The 19,161-nt window shown below is 39.7% G+C and overlaps 1 protein-coding gene across 1 annotated transcript in view; it reads right to left on the reverse strand.

Annotated features, from left to right (window-relative positions):
* Positions 1-19,161, reverse strand: part of LOC149204346 (protein S-acyltransferase 8-like) — a 142,755-nt gene that overhangs the window by 49,492 nt on the left and 74,102 nt on the right. Inside the window, exon 5 of the mRNA XM_089394692.1 lies at positions 2,741-2,974. Within this exon, the coding sequence (XP_089250818.1) occupies positions 2,741-2,974 (234 nt within the window). The remainder of the gene's footprint in view (positions 1-2,740; positions 2,975-19,161) is intronic.

Raw genomic sequence — 19,161 nt, forward strand, 5'->3', positions numbered from 1 at the left:
TCAGAGGTATCCTTGTAGAAACACATGTACTCAATTATAAAAGAAGAATCATCATCCAGAAAGTCACAAGGAACCTCCTCCTGTTCTAACTCTGTCATCTCCTCTGTCTCACCCAAACATGAGTGGTTAGACCCCCAAGGTTCCTTGCAAATGAAGCAAAGACCCTTCCTCTTTAACTCATTCTTGTTGCATGTTTGAGCCTTTGCATCTTGTTCTTCAACACCAATTCACATCCTCCTCAGCTCCTCCTTGGTCAGCTGCCTTCATATGGGACATTATCCAAAACACACAAGATCTTGGAAGAATGTCTCTCTGTGTTACCAAAGAGCCTAAAGAAAGGACCAAGGCAGCATAGTTCAGCCAAATGTATGGAGTGAATATAAACATGTGTATCTTGCACCACCAGGTTTGCACAAGTTATGATGTGAATGAAATTTCAAAATGGAAGAGCAAATGTTTGACTTGATTTCTAAACAATAGTAGGTGATTAGGAAATGTCGATCACAAGTACAAACAATGGCATTGAATGTGGATGAAATAAGATTGAATATTACAGGAGTCATGTGGGCTATTAGAGTTGTTAGAGTAGATTCGATGACGAGATCTCATTGTATTGGTGGAAAGAATCCCCTATCCAAACCATAGTGGGGTGAAGGAGATGCTGGAAGGAACTGCAGATGCAGGAGTTGGAAAAAATCAACTCTGGTTGACATTGCTTGCTATTAAATTGTGTTGTTCTCTGGTTTATCAAGGTATGGGATAGGATGACTAACACATCTAAAGGTGTAATTGGTTGGAATTTGATTCATCAATGCCCCAGGGTAGCACAGTTTTTCTATCCCGGCATCAACACCAGAGTCCAAGCTGCACCAGAGCCAGAGCACTTGCAATCATACCTGTACCACCACAACAGCAGCACAGCTCACTGTGTTAGCACCAGCAAATAGCCAAGTGAATAAGGACAGAAGACATGTTGGGTGATTAGCAAGTCAGCACATGCAATGGCTGACCTGAAAAGTGAGGAAGGAGACAGTGATCAACTTTAGTCTTTATACACTGAACCCAAGGCCAACCATTAGGGTCCACTTTGGATGAAGCAATGATCTCCCTCTTGTGTAAATATTGTGTTATATTGCCCTTGCAAATGATCTTAGCATCATGGATCTCTGAATTTATTCATTATGTACCTGTGAAGCTAGGTCAGAGAACCTTCTCTTACACAACTAGAGCATACAGACTTATATACACAACCCAAACATCCACAACACTCAATTTTGTGCCTTAATATTGAAAGTAACATGTACAGCGATTTAGCCAAATCATATGTGACTTTGGTTCTTCAGTTTCTTTGGGATGCTTCGATATTCTCTGGTTTTACTGCATAGTCACCAGATAAGGAATATCCATTTTAATGCTGCATATAACATTTAGTCTCACTCATGTATCTTTACTGCAAAATTTCTTGTTGTCAATTACAATAAAATTGGTTTGTTTATCTTTCATAGTAAATATTGTGCAACTATCTATCGGCATTGTTGTTAATCTATACTGCATACCCCCCCTCTCTCACAAAATTATATCTGATACCTTCCACATTTTGTGTGTTTTATCTATTGTGACTTTGGCACCACACTCTGCTATCCTTCACCACAGTTCCTCTATGGATCTGTTTAAGCCTAGCATAGATTTGAGCAGGTCACCATATGCATGCAAGTCCTCTATCTTCTTGCAGTGGAGCATAGATCATCGGTTCAGAATGAACCTGAGTCAGTGATCCACGGCATGTTGATCATTGAGGGTTAATTAAGTATAGAGTCTAGAAATATGTCAATTTGCAGAGTAAGGGTTTGCCCACATTTTCTTAATCTAGTGTATGTGTGAAGGGAGTTAAAGGGGTGATGTATGTAACGGTTGAGGCAAAGCTTGGAATCCTAACAGATGACATCATCAATTTTCAGGACCTTTAACCCCTGTAAAGATCTAATATCATATTTAATCAATTTTAAAACCTTTGTTTTTCAGGAAACAATTGTATGCATAACCGTTAGCTATTTATTATGATATTTTTTCTTACAAATATAATTTTTCTGATTTCAATGCATAAATTTCTTTTACAATTTTAATTATAGATATTATACTGTTATATTTGACCATAATGACCTTAATCATGTTTATCATACCAACAAATAATGCTGTTTTGTTTTTTTCCAAGGAAAACATCACAGGGAACCTGAGGGATTCTTCCCCCACATTCATGGATGGCATCACTCATAAACCAATCTTTGTACACTAGAGCACCTAACCCAAAGGAATTTGAACCAGGCAACCATTAACTTGGAACTAGCCAAAAGGCCAACCACATTAGTGACAACCAGTTGAGCTAACCCCTTGGGCTAACAAATAATAATGTTACACACATGGCTTCTGAAATTTGTCCAGCAATGCAACAGTAAATATAAAAACATTATGTGAAACACTATATTCTTTGATAATCTTGTTTCTTGAACTTCTTCCTTATTTACAAACTTTCATTTGCAAAAACCAGGTCTTATATTACAGAAATACAGAAAATAAAATACATCAATATACAATTTTTTGCAGATATCTTTTCAAACAGCTGGTCACATTCCAGAAAACATCACAGTTTTTAATATCATCTCCAGAGTTTTTGATCTCTAGTCCCATGTCACTTGGGTAAATGCAAAGAAACACATTAAAAAAGGAACTCAGTAGCACTCACCTGGTTGGTACTTATAAGGTACGAGTGAAAAACAGTGAGCCCCCCAACAAACCAAACAGAAATAAATGAGTAGGCCATAAGTATCACAGATGCTGGAGATCGTTTCATTGCCCCCCAAACAGTCTTATGATCATCCTTCATGAGGAATTTGATATACAAGGCTGACATTGCAAATACGTAGATGCAAAGAAGCGTTGCCGATGAAACAAACATGAAGAAAAAGACATAATTTCGCTGCAAAAACAAAAGGAAAAATGATGATACCAATTTTGGATAAAGTGTAACATCCACCTATTATACAGCAGTGAAATAAAACAAACTTTCAATAAGATACATGGTTATTAAAACTTAAAATCAAAAGAAAACAGGTAGCATGCCCTGATGATTAGGTCAAGTCCATATATGTTCAATGCATTATATAGAGTCCTAGAGGAGAACAATAACAGCCCATGCATTACAAACAAAATCAAAACATTTGAAGAGCACTATCCTAAGCAATAATATACAATTCCAAAACCCCAAAAACATGTCATATGTATGAATTACTACCATTGATATATAATGCAATGTTTGTCTTTGTGCACCTCTTGAAAAATCAGGTATTTTCTTGAACTATAATTATATGAAACACACACAAATTTCAATAAAATAAAAGAACCCACACAAATTTCAATAAAATAAAAGAACCCACACAATCAAGTACAGTAAATTGTACAATGGGGCCTCCTTCATGGACTGGAAATCATCGAAATATATTATAAGATCTGGGAAAATTATCCCATCAAATTTCGACTTAACAGGAATTGACCATTCGGGGAAATGAAACAATCTTGTTCAAGTGTCAAGTATCTAAAAATCCCACTATATTTTCAGGATTACAGTACTTTGCCAATTGGTCCTTCAACACATTTTAACAGTTACGGATAGATTACATCCCTTTGGTCTTAAGATGATTACTGAGTGGTTTGTCACAAAGCTGGAACTGATTATCATGTTATGCGGAGTCGTAAAGTTTTCATAACTTTCTGGGCATGGGTTGTTGACGAATATAAAATTCTCACTGTATTGGAAATTGGAAGTGCTTGGCACATGCGACATGAAAAGAATAATTTTAAGGATGTTGAGCAAAGCTTGAAAAAAGAAGCAACATTTAAGAGCTAGACAAAGTTGAGGATTGTTAGCCCACACTAGTGGATCAAAGCTGCTCCAATGCAAGAGAGCTTGGTACTACCCCACAGCACACCCTCCGATCACCACAAGGCAGCTCAGTGCCACACTTCAGCATGCCCTCTAGATTAGCACACGACAAATCAACAAAAGTATTCACTTAGCATGCAGATCCAATAAGCACATCTTCAACAGCAAGCCCAGCATCTAACAATAATCCAAAATGGATCATGACAGTGAAATTGTCTGCTAAATGGCTTTCATATTTGTGCTCGAAGTACATGTTTGATGGCTAAGGATGAATTAGTTTCTCATGCACGTTGTGGACTCCAAGAAAATCAATTGTTATCTTGTTTTTCAGGTGGACTCTTCAAACATATATCTAACAATCAAAGAGGGAATGAGGTGGCATCAAATTAATGTAAAATTAAATATAATAACAGTTACTTCAATGAAACTGAGCATACCACTTGGCAACCTCTCACAGTTAACACTCTTGAATGAAACTGAAACTGCCACTTGACCACCAGGCCAAGAGTGGCCAGTTATTTTGGAGAGGTATTAATATGATGAAATGAAAGGAGAAAGGGCTTTTGGCTCTTGAAGTTTTCACGTACTATTGCTGGAACTTTTAATAAGGAAGCCACTTTTGGCCAAGCAATTTTCTAGAGAACACTGATTGCTGTATGTATTCGTGTGGAATATTCTGCTACTCTTGTTCAGCACTACAGATTAGTAAGAATGTATCTCAGACTGTAGACTATTCTTATGTGTAGATATTGTATTCGTATTTATGTTCTTTAGAAATGTTTGTTTGAATCTATGAGCATAGGACTCTAGAAGGTTGTTTTAATGCTTGATTATTCTAGTTTTGCAATCATTTGCTAACGTTCTATTTATTCTCAACGAACTAATTCATGGATTATCGATACGAGCATGTGTGGTTCTGTGCTTGCTTTCTCCTTACAGACATCTCCGGCACATGCATTTGCATATTACATGCACTGCATTTCATTTTTTAGCTTAGAAAACCATCAATGGTAGACCGAGCCACAACCAGCAAACCCCAAATCAATAATGGCTATTTGGCCAGAATCCGAATGGGTTCCCTATTCCAAACAGTCTGAGATCTAATTGGCTCTTTTCACTAGGGTAACCCCTATTTTCAGCCAAGGCCATTTCAACCCATCAACAAAACTAGTGCTAAAAGGAGGGTGTGATGACAAGCCTGCCCACATGGAGCTATTTCAAGAAATAGTTTTAACCAGCCCATGGCTCCTCTCTGTATCTCTGTATAAGATCACCTTTTAAGTCTTCCAATAAAGATATTTAATCTCCTGTTAAATTCAAAGTTTGATGATGAAAGGAAAGCACTTACATTCAAGCATCTAAATCAATTTAGCATTGCATGTCATAATCTTTAAATTTTTCGGGACAGTAAAGTATGTTGATTGTTAACCCTCATATTGGAAGTACAAATGAAGGCTTGGTATAGGATATTACCAGCTAAATCGATTCATAGTTGGAGATAATTCATGGAAGTCTTTATCACCACTCATGAAAATAACGACAGTGAAGAACTCTGTAGTGAACTCGAAGGAATCCATAAGAACAGAAATGAACCTTTGGATGATTGCTTTCAAAGGGTTATGTAAATCTACTATAGGTTTCTTGAAAATGAAAAAGCATCTAACCAAGAAGCCCTGACTAGCTTGCATACCTTCTCTCTATCTCTGAAGAAGATGAGTTACCCTCGGGCCTCAAGTGATGAGGAGAATTTACAGCATCCAAGGTGTTTTCCACCTGATATATCAACCTAACTGAATCTTGAGACAGATCCATTACAGTGACTGTTAGGTGAGGCAAACTCACTGAATCTTGAGACAGATCCATTACAGTGACTGTTAGGTGAGGTAAAATCACCAAAAGGAAATTGTTTGTCCCTTGTTGAAACTAATAGTTTGGAAGGCATTGGTGTGAAAAATATCATAGAAGAAAACAATCTAGAGAGTGCAAATGTTTCTAACCTACAAAAAGTTATTTCTCAATGCTCTAGTTCATATTTAAATTTTACACAATGAGAATTTAACCACCTACCATCACAAGGGAATCATTTCAGTCATAAAGACCACACATGTTGATCTTCGAGTCTCTTGTGCTCTGTAATCTAAACTCAAACTTGTACTTAACAAAAAATCAATTTCCAGGGCTACTGTAAATTTGTTCAATAGGTTAGCATTGGAAAACTTAAAGCTTGTATGCTCCAATGAAATTCAAGAGCTGAGAAAAGAAAACGGCGAAGACATGATACTTGCATACATTATGGTCTGTGAAAATTCTCTTGCTTAAGGGATCAAGTTCTCTTCAGATTCTGAAAAACTGTATGCCCTCTACACAAATTTATTTGATAATGTCCACTTACAAAATAATCCACCAACTTATCATGCAGTAGAACCTTTATGTTCTTCTTTCAGGAATAAAATACTGAGTAAAGAGGGAGAGCAGGAAGATTTCCAAACATTGATTGATCAAAGGTACACTAATAGTAACAGTCCCTCCAGTGTGCATAATTATGAAAACTCTTTGCAATCAGAATTTCTTGAACTTAATCAAAAAAAAGGTTCATCACAAAAAACCCATTTTTGATGACTATGTTTCTTTTCTGGAAATGTGTTTGAGTTTCAATATATCATTCATTGATCCTATACATCCCGAAACTACTCATCTGTTTGAATAGATGTCAATAATAGAAGATACAAAGCATGAAGTACACAGAATTTTTGGATCTTTGTGGACGAACAATAACAGATCAACAGAACATCATCATGCGCAATAAAGGAAATAGTGAGCTGATCCAAAAAGCATTGTAACCTAGACTCCAGGTTGATCTCCATGAGTGGGTACATCACGTATCTTTGGATTCATTTTCAATATTCTAGCATTACGCAAATGATTTTGTGATATTATTGTAGACGTTTTGGAGTTATCATTTGCTTGACAATTTCCTTAAACCAATAAGTATCTAATGCTTTCTATTTTGGACCAGCTTCATAATGTTTTATTTTTTCTATCAAACATTATATAATACTTCAGCTTCACGCACCAACACAATGTCATGATACCCAGGTAGATATTTAAGCAATCAAATGGTTACATTGGCTTCTTGACTTCACATACCATGTTGAGCTAATCTAGGTGACAGTAGGAGTAGCATAGCTTTAATTTTCATTCCTATTTCCAGAATAAGATTGTGGCTTATTTCGGTTCCTTAAATAAAAGCCACCAGATGTTTTATTAGGTTTCTTTCTTTTCAAGATAGCTTCTTTAATTTTAGTTTCTTTGGCATAGGAGTTTTCTCTTTTTAAATAATGTATTTTTCTTTGTTTTTTGAGCTTCAAGGCTGTTTTGTTTGCCTCTGATTTTATAAGCAAGCTATGTGCAAAAGCATTTTTGAAATAACTTGAAAGAAGATTTTCCTCGATTCAATGACTTTTACGTTAACACTGACAGCCAAATATTGATAAGTTGAAGATCACAATTAGGAACTTCTTAATAGGTATTTCTTGTAGAAAACTGCATTATTAGAAAAGTTAGGACAAAATATCCATGAGCTCCCAAACAAAGATTGTGCCCTGCAACACTAAATGGACTACCATTGGAATTTTGGGAGGATATCACCTTTGGAGGACCTTTTGCAGTAGACAAGAATGAAGTGTTTATCTCTCCCTCTCAACTAGGGAGGATATACCCATTCCTATAAAAGGAATGTACCCAAGATCCCTCTTATGCAGGGACTTGTCCAAGCTCCCTCTTAACCAGGGACTTGCTTCCAGCAGCTCTCTGTTCTAGGTGGAGATCATGAGACTATTAGTTGCTTGTGGGGCTCCTCCTTTTGATGTCATGAAATTCATTTTCAACATTATGGAGTCTTGATCTTTTGGGACTTCTTGTAGGGCATCGGCCATCCATCACTTTTCTCAAGTCAGTCATGTCATCCTACCCCTTATCGGAAAGTGGTCCTCTAGTCCACATCTGGCCATTCCTTCATACAGCTACCTCTTCCACGTCATGTTTCCTTTAGGATCTTCCATCCAACCACATGAGTGCTTAGTTGTGGATGACATCTACAACTCTCTTCTGGTAGCCCTATATCAATCCATCCAAATGATTTTCAAAAATTAGAAATGAACATCAAATCAAATTTACCTTTTGTGATGGCCTTTCATCATGACATCTTGTTTGTTCGCAACATCAACATCCTGCACACATATATTGACACATCTCCAAGATATTCAATGTGAAGGGTCTCCTTTCTTTTCAGACTTCATTAGAGTCTTCATACATTTTCTGTGGAGATGTCATGGTCAATTCTTCTAGTCATCAGATGTTGATTTCCTTTTCCATAGTTGCATCTTTCACTATCTCTTCTTTCTTTCTTCACATATTGCTTCTCAGGAACTTCCATCCATGGTTCCTTCATCTTCGTCAACTACCTCATATTCCATATGAGGACATATTATGTTGATTTCATCTTTGTCAATATGTGAACCATGCCTTCATGCACCTTTTCAAAGGAAGAGATTCCTTTTTCTTCGATCATGTTCATGATGTAGAGCATTTACCCATGCAACTATATGATGACATGATTTAATGCATACACACCTCTTTCCTTCTTTTGGACATCTAGGCTTCCTTCAGCAGCTTCCTTTTCTTTCTTGAAAGATCTTCAACCATGCTGCATTCTTTTGTCATCATACCATTATCTTTCATGAATCCCATACAAGATGGAACTCTAGCGAGACACTTGTTTTTCCCAAGAGAGGTGAACCTTCTAATGAAGATTCCAACAAACGATTTTCGATCATGCTCATGATGTAGAGTATTTACCCATGGAACTATATGATGACATGACTTAATGCATTCATACCTCTTTCCTTCTTTTGGACATCTAGGATTCCTTCAGCAGCTTCCTTTTCTTTCTTGAAAGATCTTCAACCATGCTGCATTCTTTTGTCATCATACCATTATCCTTCATGAATCCCATACAAGATGGAACTCTAGTATATGATGACATGACTTAATGCATACATACCTCTTTCCTTCTTTTGGACATCTAGGCTTCCTTCAGCAGCTTCCTTTTCTTTCTTGAAATACCTTCAACCATGCTGCATTCTTTTGTCAGCATACCATTATCCTTCATGAATCCCATACAAGATGGAACTCTAGCGAGACACTTGTTTTTCCCATGAGAGGTGAACCTTCTAATGAAGATTCCAACAGACGATCTTGATTATCCTCATCCTGCAAATTCTCCTTTCATGATGATAATGCATGATGAACCCTTTCTATATGCTAGATGACTTTCTTCTATTCATAAGCACCACTTACGCTTTTAATGAGGTTACCAAGAGCTACTTATGATGACTACTATGGACCTTTACTTTAGCTATCTTTCAAGCTTCTATAATGATGTCATAAGCTCTTCCTTCAATTGTATGCCATAATGATGTCATCTCCTAAAATGATGCATCCCATCATAATGCTTTTCTTCTTGATTGCCATGGTGGAGGCCTTTTTCATCCTTCTCTACATCTTACTGTGAACCAGACATCCATAGTTATACAATTTCCTTCTTCCATCATGTTTCTTAAAAACAAAGGCTCAGCCCATCCATCTTTACTTCTTGTACCTGCAATATTTATTGACAAGCACCCCAAGAAAAGTATATGATACCAAAACATGATGTCAAGTTTTCTCTCTAGGGTTTTCATGCAATCATGAGGTCATCCTAGGGCTTCTTAAGTTCAAACCCTAGATCAGATTATTTTCCCTCTTCATGTCATGCTAGGGTTCATCCTTTCCCTGGAATACTAACAAACCCTAGAATCATATGTTCAACCCTAAAACATCTTATGATGGATCCTTAATAAATTATACCATATGGTTACATACCTTTGTCGTGATGACTTGCAATTCTGGATGCCATCTTCATTGATCTGCTTTAGGGTGTGAGATATTCTTCACTGTACTCATATGCTTCATTGATCTGCTTTAGGGTGTGAGATATTCTTCATTGTACTCATATGCTCCTTCTTTCTAGTATATGATTGTCACAGAGACCCTATTCACTAACCTTTTATCGATGTCCCTACAGCTTCACAGGTCTTCATGCAAAACTAATAGCTACAAGTATATCAATGTTTCTCAAGAAACCTCTAGTGATGGTACAGTTTCAACATTTGCTTGATGACTAGATTGCTTCAAGTTTGCTTCCTTAGTTCTTTCAAACTTGTTCACAATGAATGGATCTTTTTCAGAAGTTAGATCCTTCTATGGTCTTCTTTTGATTGATCAATTTTCAGAGAACAAATATATATGAGATTGGTGATTGCATCTTTTGTGCCACAAGGACTCAGTCACCAAAGGATTGAACTTGTAGAGTAGAGTAGATATGTCACAAGGGCATGTCTTGAAGATGGGATTTATGCTATCACAAAGATGGAGGGATCTGCACTTCAGATTTTAACAAGCTCGAATTTTGACTAAGAGAAATTATACATATATCCAGAGGGTGATAAGGTCTATGTATAAATTTACTGAGTTGAGAATCAAATCAATGTATGCCTAGAAGAAGATCAGATCTTAGGAACAAATTCTGACTGTGCCTCCTTTTAGAATTTCTTTTATCACTTTTTGCTAGGAGATTTTAGTTCTTGAATGGAGAAAACAATTGTACTTAATTCAGAGTCTTTGATCTGATAATCACCCTATGAGTGACCTTAGTTGAAGATTTATTAAACAAAAAGGTATTACAGACCCATGCGCTGGTGTGTGTGTTCTGTGTTATTGAAACAATGGATCGATCATATTGCCAATACAGAGAAAATAAGTGGAAAGACAGCAGAGAAATACAGTAAGCAACAAAAAGACACAAACAATTTTTAATAAGGAGTTCACCCTATTCTCCAGGGCTACGTCTCCAGTCCAGCTTTAGTGGTGGCCTTCTTTCATTGTGTCTTACAACAGAGAAATTACAATACAGGGACTCAATATGAGTTCTCCCGAAGGAGATTTTGCTTGGCAGGGTGGTTCTTGGATTCCCCAAGCCACTCAGAGTTCATAGACTCTTTTCTTCTTACCAACTCTGTGACCCTTGGTCTGCAGTGGAAAGAGCCAAATGTGATGCTCAGTCCGGACAGATTCCTCTATGGGAAGGCTTGAATCTTCAAGCTCTCTGGTGCTCGATGCTGCTTGTGGTCAGCTCGGCCCTCTGTCTCCTCTGCTTGGCTTTACTGCTCTCTATGTTCATTGTCTCTCTTAGTTACTTGGACTCCTCTCAATTCGGGTTCCCAATTAACTCTTCTCCTCTCTCTCTCTCTTTTTCTGACTTTCTATGTTCATGGTTTTAGTCATTCAATCCCTATGGCTGTTCGGTTCCTTTCCTGCCTGCGTCGATTCACCTTCTGCAGCTGCGCTTGGAATTCCCTGTTCGGCGTCAGCACGATCGCTCAGGAAGTGGCCACGTGTCTCCATCTAACTGGTGCCAGCATGCTTCGTCGGTTCGTTTCTTTCGTTACGTCATGTATGCATTCTTTCTCCACCGTGGTGGTCAAACGGACTCCAAATCTCTTTAGAACTCGGCTTGATCCCCTGTCGATTCCGCTTCCTCCATCGAGCGCAATCTCAGCCGTCCGATCTGGGCTCCTCCAGATCCAACGTCATACGCACGTCGAGCGCGGTTGACTTGCTCGACCGATAATGCGCGATCAATGGCGGTTTTTCTCTCACCTCCGTTGCCACGCGTCGGTCGCTAAGTGGGATCGCTCCACTCTCCTCCAAAACCTCTTACCGTTCAAGGGGGCCCCAATCAATACCCCCGATTTTCCAGAGCGCGGGTCTCGCTTTTGTCCTTTAGCGCTTTTTGTTTCTCCGCCCGCGGTTCTCTGGCTCCCAACGCGACCGAGTGCTTAAGGCTCTTCCATTTTGGCCCTATTTGCCCAGCGATGTGCTAATCGCGCATCAAAATCACCTCCTTTTCCCGATCCAGGGCTCCCAGGGGCTACTTTGACCTCCTGCGCAGTCTCCATGGGCCTCGGTCAGCGCGCTTTGACCGAGGTCCTCGTTGTTCTACGTTGGTGGCCATTGCCACTGGTTCAAGGCGTTTTTGATCGCTGTTTTGGAATTTTCAAGGATTTGTTCAACTCGATACAGTCAAGGTTCTTGACAGTCTTTTGTGGATCCGATTCGGATCACGGCCTCCCTACTGAAAAAGCTTTTGGACCACCAAAAGTTGGCTTTCTTCAAGCATCGGCTAAGTGAGGAAATTGCTGTCTCACCTGCCCAATCTCAATCCACTTCGCACTGCTCGGCTTCGAACCTTTAAGCCCAATCCTAAGGTATTCCACCTGTCCACTGTGCGTCGTCCTTACCTTCCTGTCCAGCACTGTGTCTTCCCGTAACTCATTAAGATATTCAGGTAGCAGGTCATCAACAGAAGGTAATTGACTCTGCTCTTCAGGGTCCTCAATCATTGAAGGTTCAAACAACCTCAAGCAATCTGCGTTCACGACTGAGTAGATGTGCATGTAAGCTGGCAGATCAAGGCGAAAAGCATTTTCACCAATCTTCTCAAGTATCCTGAAGGGTCCATACCTGATAGGTTTTAGCTTTTTACCTTCACCTTGCATCCTGTCCTTGCTGATATACAGCCAGACTTGGTCTCCAACTTGAAAACTATGCTCCATCCGATGCTTATCATGCCTAGCCTTGTACTTGGCCTGGCTCTTTTCCAGTTGTTCCTGTACTGCCTGGTGGATCTCCTGGATCTGTTCAATGAACCTAGTTGCCCTGTCCACATCACTATGTCTAACAACCATGGCATCTTTACCAAAGACAAAATCCAAGGGAGACCTTGGTATGAAACCAAAGCAAGTCTCAAAAGGATATCTCTGGGTAGAAGAGTGTTTGGCTCTATTGTAAGCATGCTGCACATAACACAAGTGTTCATCCCAAAGCTTAGGGTGTTTGCTGCAATATCCTCTCAGTAACTGGATCACCGTCTTGTTAACTACTTCTGTCTAGCCATCTGTTTGTGGATGAAAAGTTGTACTTTTCTTTAACTTGGTGTCCATTAGTTCCCATAGACTTGACCAAAACTTCCCCACAAATCGGGTGTCTCGATCAGATACAATAGAAGCGGGTAATCCAAAATGAACCCATACATGTTCAAAGAATAATTTTGCAAGTTGTTCGGCTATAATTTGTTTACTACAGGGTATCAAAATACACATTTTGCTAAACCTATCCACAACAACATACAAATAATCATGACCTTTCCTAGATTTGGGCAGTCCTCCAACAAAATCCATGGAAATGCTTTCCCAAGGGTGAGAAGGAACTGGCAATGGAGTGTACAAGCCTAGTTTTCTATTGCTGGGCTTGCTTTTAGCACACATAGCACATCCCTTCACATATCTAGAAATTGTTTCATTCATTTTCGGCCAATAGCAGAACCTTTGCAGCTGTGCAACTGTTTTACTTACCCCAAAGTGACCTCATATCAGAGAAGTGTGTGCTTCCCTAATTTACTCTCTCAGTTTGTGGAATGCAGAGTTTCCCACAATGATATAAGAGTCGGTCCTTCACATGATAGTCCAATTCTTCTACTCTTTTGCCTTGACTCAAAGTTGCATATACATCTTTAAAGTCCATATCCTAAGCATATTGTTCTATGTAGCTTTCATGCAGCACAAAATTATGCTTAAGTATGGTAGATGCATTTATAATGGGTCTAGATAACATATCTGCAACCTTGTTATGTATGCCCCTTTTATATATGATGACTAAATGAAACTGTTGTATAAAACCCATCCATCTGTAATGTCTTGACTTTTGCAACTTAGTTTGGGAGTGTAGATATTGAAGTGGCTGATGATCAGTATGTATTACTGTTTCTTTGCCCATTAAGTAATGTTTCCACTTTTTCACACTCTGGCTAATGCATACAATTCTTTATCATATGTAGGATAGTTAACTAGTGCAGGATTAAAAGTCTCAGAATGATAACATATGGGTTTACCGTGCTGTGTCAACACTGCTCCCATGGCATAGTCACCGGCATCAGTTTGGATCTCAAATGGTCTTTGTAGATCTGGCAGTGCTAGTACAGGTGTTGTACTAATTTTTTCTTTCAAGGTGTCAAAGGCTTTCTTTTGCTTGCCTCCCCACTGAAACACCTTGTTCAATCCTGTCATGTAAGGGAGCTGCAATTGAGGAAAAATTGGAAATGAACTTCCTCCGATATTGTGCTGCTCCTAAGAAGCTTCGTACCTCTGTAGCAGACTTGGGTTTAGGCCAGTTTACAATGACTGCCACTTTAGAGGGATCTATTTTCAGTTCGCCTCCCCCTACTATGTGACCTAAATAATTTAGAGAGGTTTTGCCAAATTCACATTTAGAGAGTTTAACATAAAGTTTTTCTCTTTTCAAAACATCTAACGTCTGCTTAACATGCTTTAAATGTTGTTCCCACTTTTTACTAAAAATCAGAATGTCATCCAGGTACACAATAACAAAATCATTAAGAAAAGGTCTGAGTACATCATTCATTAATCTCATGAAAATAGCAGGAGCATTAGTTAGGCCAAAAGGCATAACCAGCCATTCATACAATCCCTGCTTTGTTTTGAAAGCAGTCTTCCATGCGTCTTGCTCTGCAACTCTGACCTGATGGTATTCACTGTGCAAATCCAGCTTGGTGAAATAAACAGCCTCCTTCAATTGATCTAAAAGATCATCTATGCGAGGAAGAGGATAACGATTTTTGATTGTTATCTTATTCAATGCTCGGAATTCAATGCACATTCTCCACGAGCCATCTTTCTTTCTCACCAAAACAATTGGTGACCCACATGGTGATGTGCTAGGCCTGATGAACCCTTTCTCGAGCAACTCCTGCACCTGCTTCTTGATTTCAGCATTCTCTAAAGCAGATAACATTTTATAACTGTGGCTGCAATGATTGTTTCATCTCCTGAATCTGACCCCAAATCTTTCTGAATAGTTGCAGCAGTCTTCTTCTTCTTGCCCTCGGACTTCTTAGGTCTCAGCTCTGGATGCAGAATCCAACAGTGCTCATCATCATGCCCCTCCTTTTTACAGTGAGTGCATGAAGCTTTGCCTTTTTGTGCGGTGTTAGCCTTCCTTGCTTTCCACTTCTGCTTTCTTTTCTCCTTGCTCTTGCTTACAGTGGGTTGGGATGGTCCCCCAACTTCTGGATTTCCATTCTTTCCTCTAGCTTCTAGATGAGTAGCTTGTACAGATACCTCATCTATACTAGTGGGATTAAACATGAGGACGGTATGCCTCATGTAGCTGTGTAGACCACCAATGTACTTCAAAAGAATTTCTGGTGAGTCTAATGAGATACCCAACAACAATGCTCTCTTTCTCAACTCTTGAGTATACCCTTGCACACTTTGCCCTTTCAACTGTCGAAGAGTTTGCCAACTCATCATGGCTTGTTGCATGTAGGCCAATGGATAGACCTGCTTTTTGATTGTAGCAACAAATTCACTCCAGACAAAGATGGTCTTACCATGCTTCTTCACATCAGCTTGGGTTCTACCTTCCCACCAAACTAAGGCAGTGCCTCCTAGGCGTAGGCTTGCTAGCTAAATCTTACTCTTGTCTGAGTCTATATTTTGTATTCTGCAATACACATCAATTTGTCTAATCCAATTGTCCAACTTTTCAGCATTTAGCTCTCCATCATATATAGGCAAATCAAATTTAACATCTAGCTTAATCAAAGATGCTTTCTTATTATGCACAGGGCTATTAGGAGGTGTAGGGAAGCTTTCTTCTTTTCCCTTTCCTTTTGAGTGGTCATGGGAATGAGATTCATCTTCTTCTTTATCTTGCTTAGAGCCTGATGAATCTTCATCCTTATGCTTTCTAAAGTCCCTATACATTTCTTCTACCATAGACTTTATAGCTAGGAAACTTTCTATGAATTGAGGGTCTGGCCCTATAGAACCTTCTTCTGACATTGTCTTCCGAGAATAGACTCTCCCAATTTCAGGATTAGTTTCCACCAACTCTCCTTCTCCTAATTTGAGATTTGATCTAGTGAGCATTCACAGCTAAACCAACACAAGCTTGTCTAACCTTACAGCCTAGAGCTCTGATACCACTTGATCTAATAATCACCCTATGAGTGACCTCAGTTGAAGATTTATTAAACAAAAAGGTATTACAGACCCATGTGCTGGTGTGTGTGTTTTGTGTTATTGAAACAACGGATCGATCAGATTGCCAATACATAGAAAATAAGTGGAAAGATAGCAGAGAAATACATTAAGCGACACAAAGACACAAACAATATAAGGAGTTCACCCTATTCTCCAGGGCTACGTCTCCAGTGCAACTTCAGTGGTGGCCTTTTTTCATTGTGTCTTACAGCAGAGAAATTACAATACAGGGACTCAATATGAGTTCTCCCGAAGCAGATTTTGCTTGGCAGGGTGGTTCTTGGATTCCCCAAGCCACTCAGAGTTCACAGACTCTTTTTCTTCCTACCAGCTCTGTGACCCTTGGTCTACAGTGGAAAGAGCCAAATGTGATGCTCAGTCCGGACAGATTCCTCTATGGGAAGGCTTGAATCTTCAAGCTCTCTGGTGCTCGATGCTGCCTGTGGTCAGCTCAGCCCTCTGTCTCCTCTGCTTGGCTTTACTGCTCTCTGTGTTCACTGTCTCTCTTAGTTACTTGGACTCCTCTCAATTCGGGTTTCCAATTAACTCTTCTCCTCTCTCTCTCTTTTTCCGACTATCTCTGTTCATGGCTTTAGTCATTCGATCCCTATGCCTGTTCGGTTCCTTTCCCGCCTGCGTCGATTCACCTTCTGCAGTTGCGCTTGGAATTCCCTGTTCGGCGTCAACACGATCGCTCAGGAAGTGGCCACGTGTCTCCATCTAACTGGTGCCAGCATGCTTCGTCGGTTCGTTTCTTTCGTTACGTCGTGTATGCGTTCTTTCTCCACCGTGGCAGTCAAACGGACTCCAAATCTCTTTAGAACTCGGCTTGATCCCCTGTCGATTCCACTTCCTCCATCGGGCACAATCTCAGCCGTCCGATCTGGGCTCCTCCAGATCCAACGTCATACGCACGTTGAGCGCGGTTGACTTGCTCGACCAATAGCGCACGATCAACGGCGGTTTTTCTCTCACCTCCGCTGCCACGCGTCGATCGCTGAGTGGGATCGCTCCACTCTCCTCCAAAACCTCTTACCGTTCAAGGGCGCCCCGATCAATACCACCGGTTTTCCAGAGCGTGGGTCCCACTTTTGTCCTTTAGCGCTTTTTGTTTCTCCGCCCACAGTTCTCCGGCTCCCAATGCGACCGAGTGCTTAAGGCTCTTCCATTTTGGCCCTATTTGCCCAGCGATAATCGCGCATCAAAATCGCCTCCTTTTCCCAATCCGGGGCTCCTAGGGGCTACTTTGACCTCCTGCGCAGTCTCCATGGGCCTCGGTCAGCGCGCTTTGACCGAGGTCCTCGTCGTTCTACGTTGGCGGCCATTGCCACTGGTTCAAGGCGTTTTTGATCGCTGTTTTGGAATTTTCAAGGATTTGTTCAACTCGATACAGTCAAGGTTCTTGACAGTCTTTTGTGGATCCGATTCGGATCAGTCTTGGTTCTGTGGTTGCTATTGTAGATTTGACTTCTTGGAATGATGAAAACAATGCTTCTATGATGCCCAAAAGCTCACTTTTCTTGTCAACAGTTTTGACCTTCCTATGGCTGGAGGATTAGGTCTTCGGCCTCCTAGATGTAGGGATCAGAACATACGTTTATATATATATGCATGCCTGAGGTTCTTATCTTATGGAATATAGCCCAGACTTTTGTTCCACCTTGTAATGTTTTCGTCCTTCAAAAGATCTTCATGGTAGACTTCTTCACTGCCTCTATTATGGATCTAGTAAAAGAATTAAGTCTACTAAGTGATTTCCTTGAATTCAGCCTTTAAGTATCCTTTCTTGAAGATTTGATGTCCTCCTTGATGTCTTGTCCTTTCTTTGATTCTTCTTTTAGTAGTTATTTTCGAAGCTACCCTTCCTTGACTTGTCACCTTAGCTCTGATACCATGTTGAGAAATCTAGGGGCAGTAACATAGGATGATTTCTCTTGCTTTCATAACTGCTTGTAGTATATTTTTACTTAACTTGATTAGCTTCTTCTTTCTCTTGATTATTATTAGTGTTTTCTTCATCAAACAGCTACCAAACCATAAAGAACAATAAGACAAGGACACAAGATATAAGCGATCAGTCAAGGCCAAATCTCTCCAACTGAGAGGAAAACCCACAAGAATTCTTCTCTTCTTATATACTTTCAATTGAAGAATTCCAAGACCTAGACCCTTGACCAAGAACCCTCCAAGACCAAGTCAAAATTCTTCGCTTGATGAGCCTTTCTTCTTCCAAGTCAACGCTGGTCAAATTGACTACAACACAACTAATTTCAGCTTCTCTTCAGACTTCGGCCTCTTATCTCAGGCCTGCTATTGTTGACCTGCCTGTAATTTCTGAGATTCCACGCTTGTGGACTGATTAGGACAGAATTGCAAGGCTTCTCTTCTTCATTGGGGTTGTTCTTCCTTCCCTAACAACTCAGCTTGGCAAACTGATCTTTAAACACTTGATTTTTCCGGCCTCCTAAAGTGACTGTAATCTTTGATCTTTGTAGCTATAGAAAGAAACCCTAATTGTTTTGCACGTGTGAGATAAATGACCCAAAAGAATCCTTTTTAATCTTTAATCTTCTCCTTCCTTTCGTTAGAATTCCTAGGACTTCTTGAGCTTCAAAATGAACTTGATTGGTGTGCTAACAAATGAGGTCGAGCTCTCTATTTATAGACTTCATGTCATTGTTTGTGGGCCAACTTGTCACTGTCCTTAGGCCGACTTGAAGTTTGTGAGGGTTGACTTATTTATTGCAACTTGACAAGGTCTTGGAGGGTCCTTTGACTTGACTTTCACTGAAATAAATTATTTTTACAATATGTAACATGCCCAAGAAGGGTCTTTCATACATGACCATAACTTGTAGACTAAATGATAAGCCCTAGAAGCTCACAATGGGAGTTAGACCTAGAAATAAATTTTCCTTAAGCATGAAACACCCATGCCTCAAGAACAATAATAATAAATGTATTTTTCCCTTTTCATTTAATACATAAAAATCATGATTACAC

Source organism: Pinus tabuliformis, chromosome 1_2 (assembly GCF_031772625.1).
Source record: "Pinus tabuliformis cultivar Carrire ecotype Pingquan chromosome 1_2, CPIR1, whole genome shotgun sequence".
Taxonomy (NCBI): Eukaryota; Viridiplantae; Streptophyta; class Pinopsida; order Pinales; family Pinaceae; genus Pinus; species Pinus tabuliformis.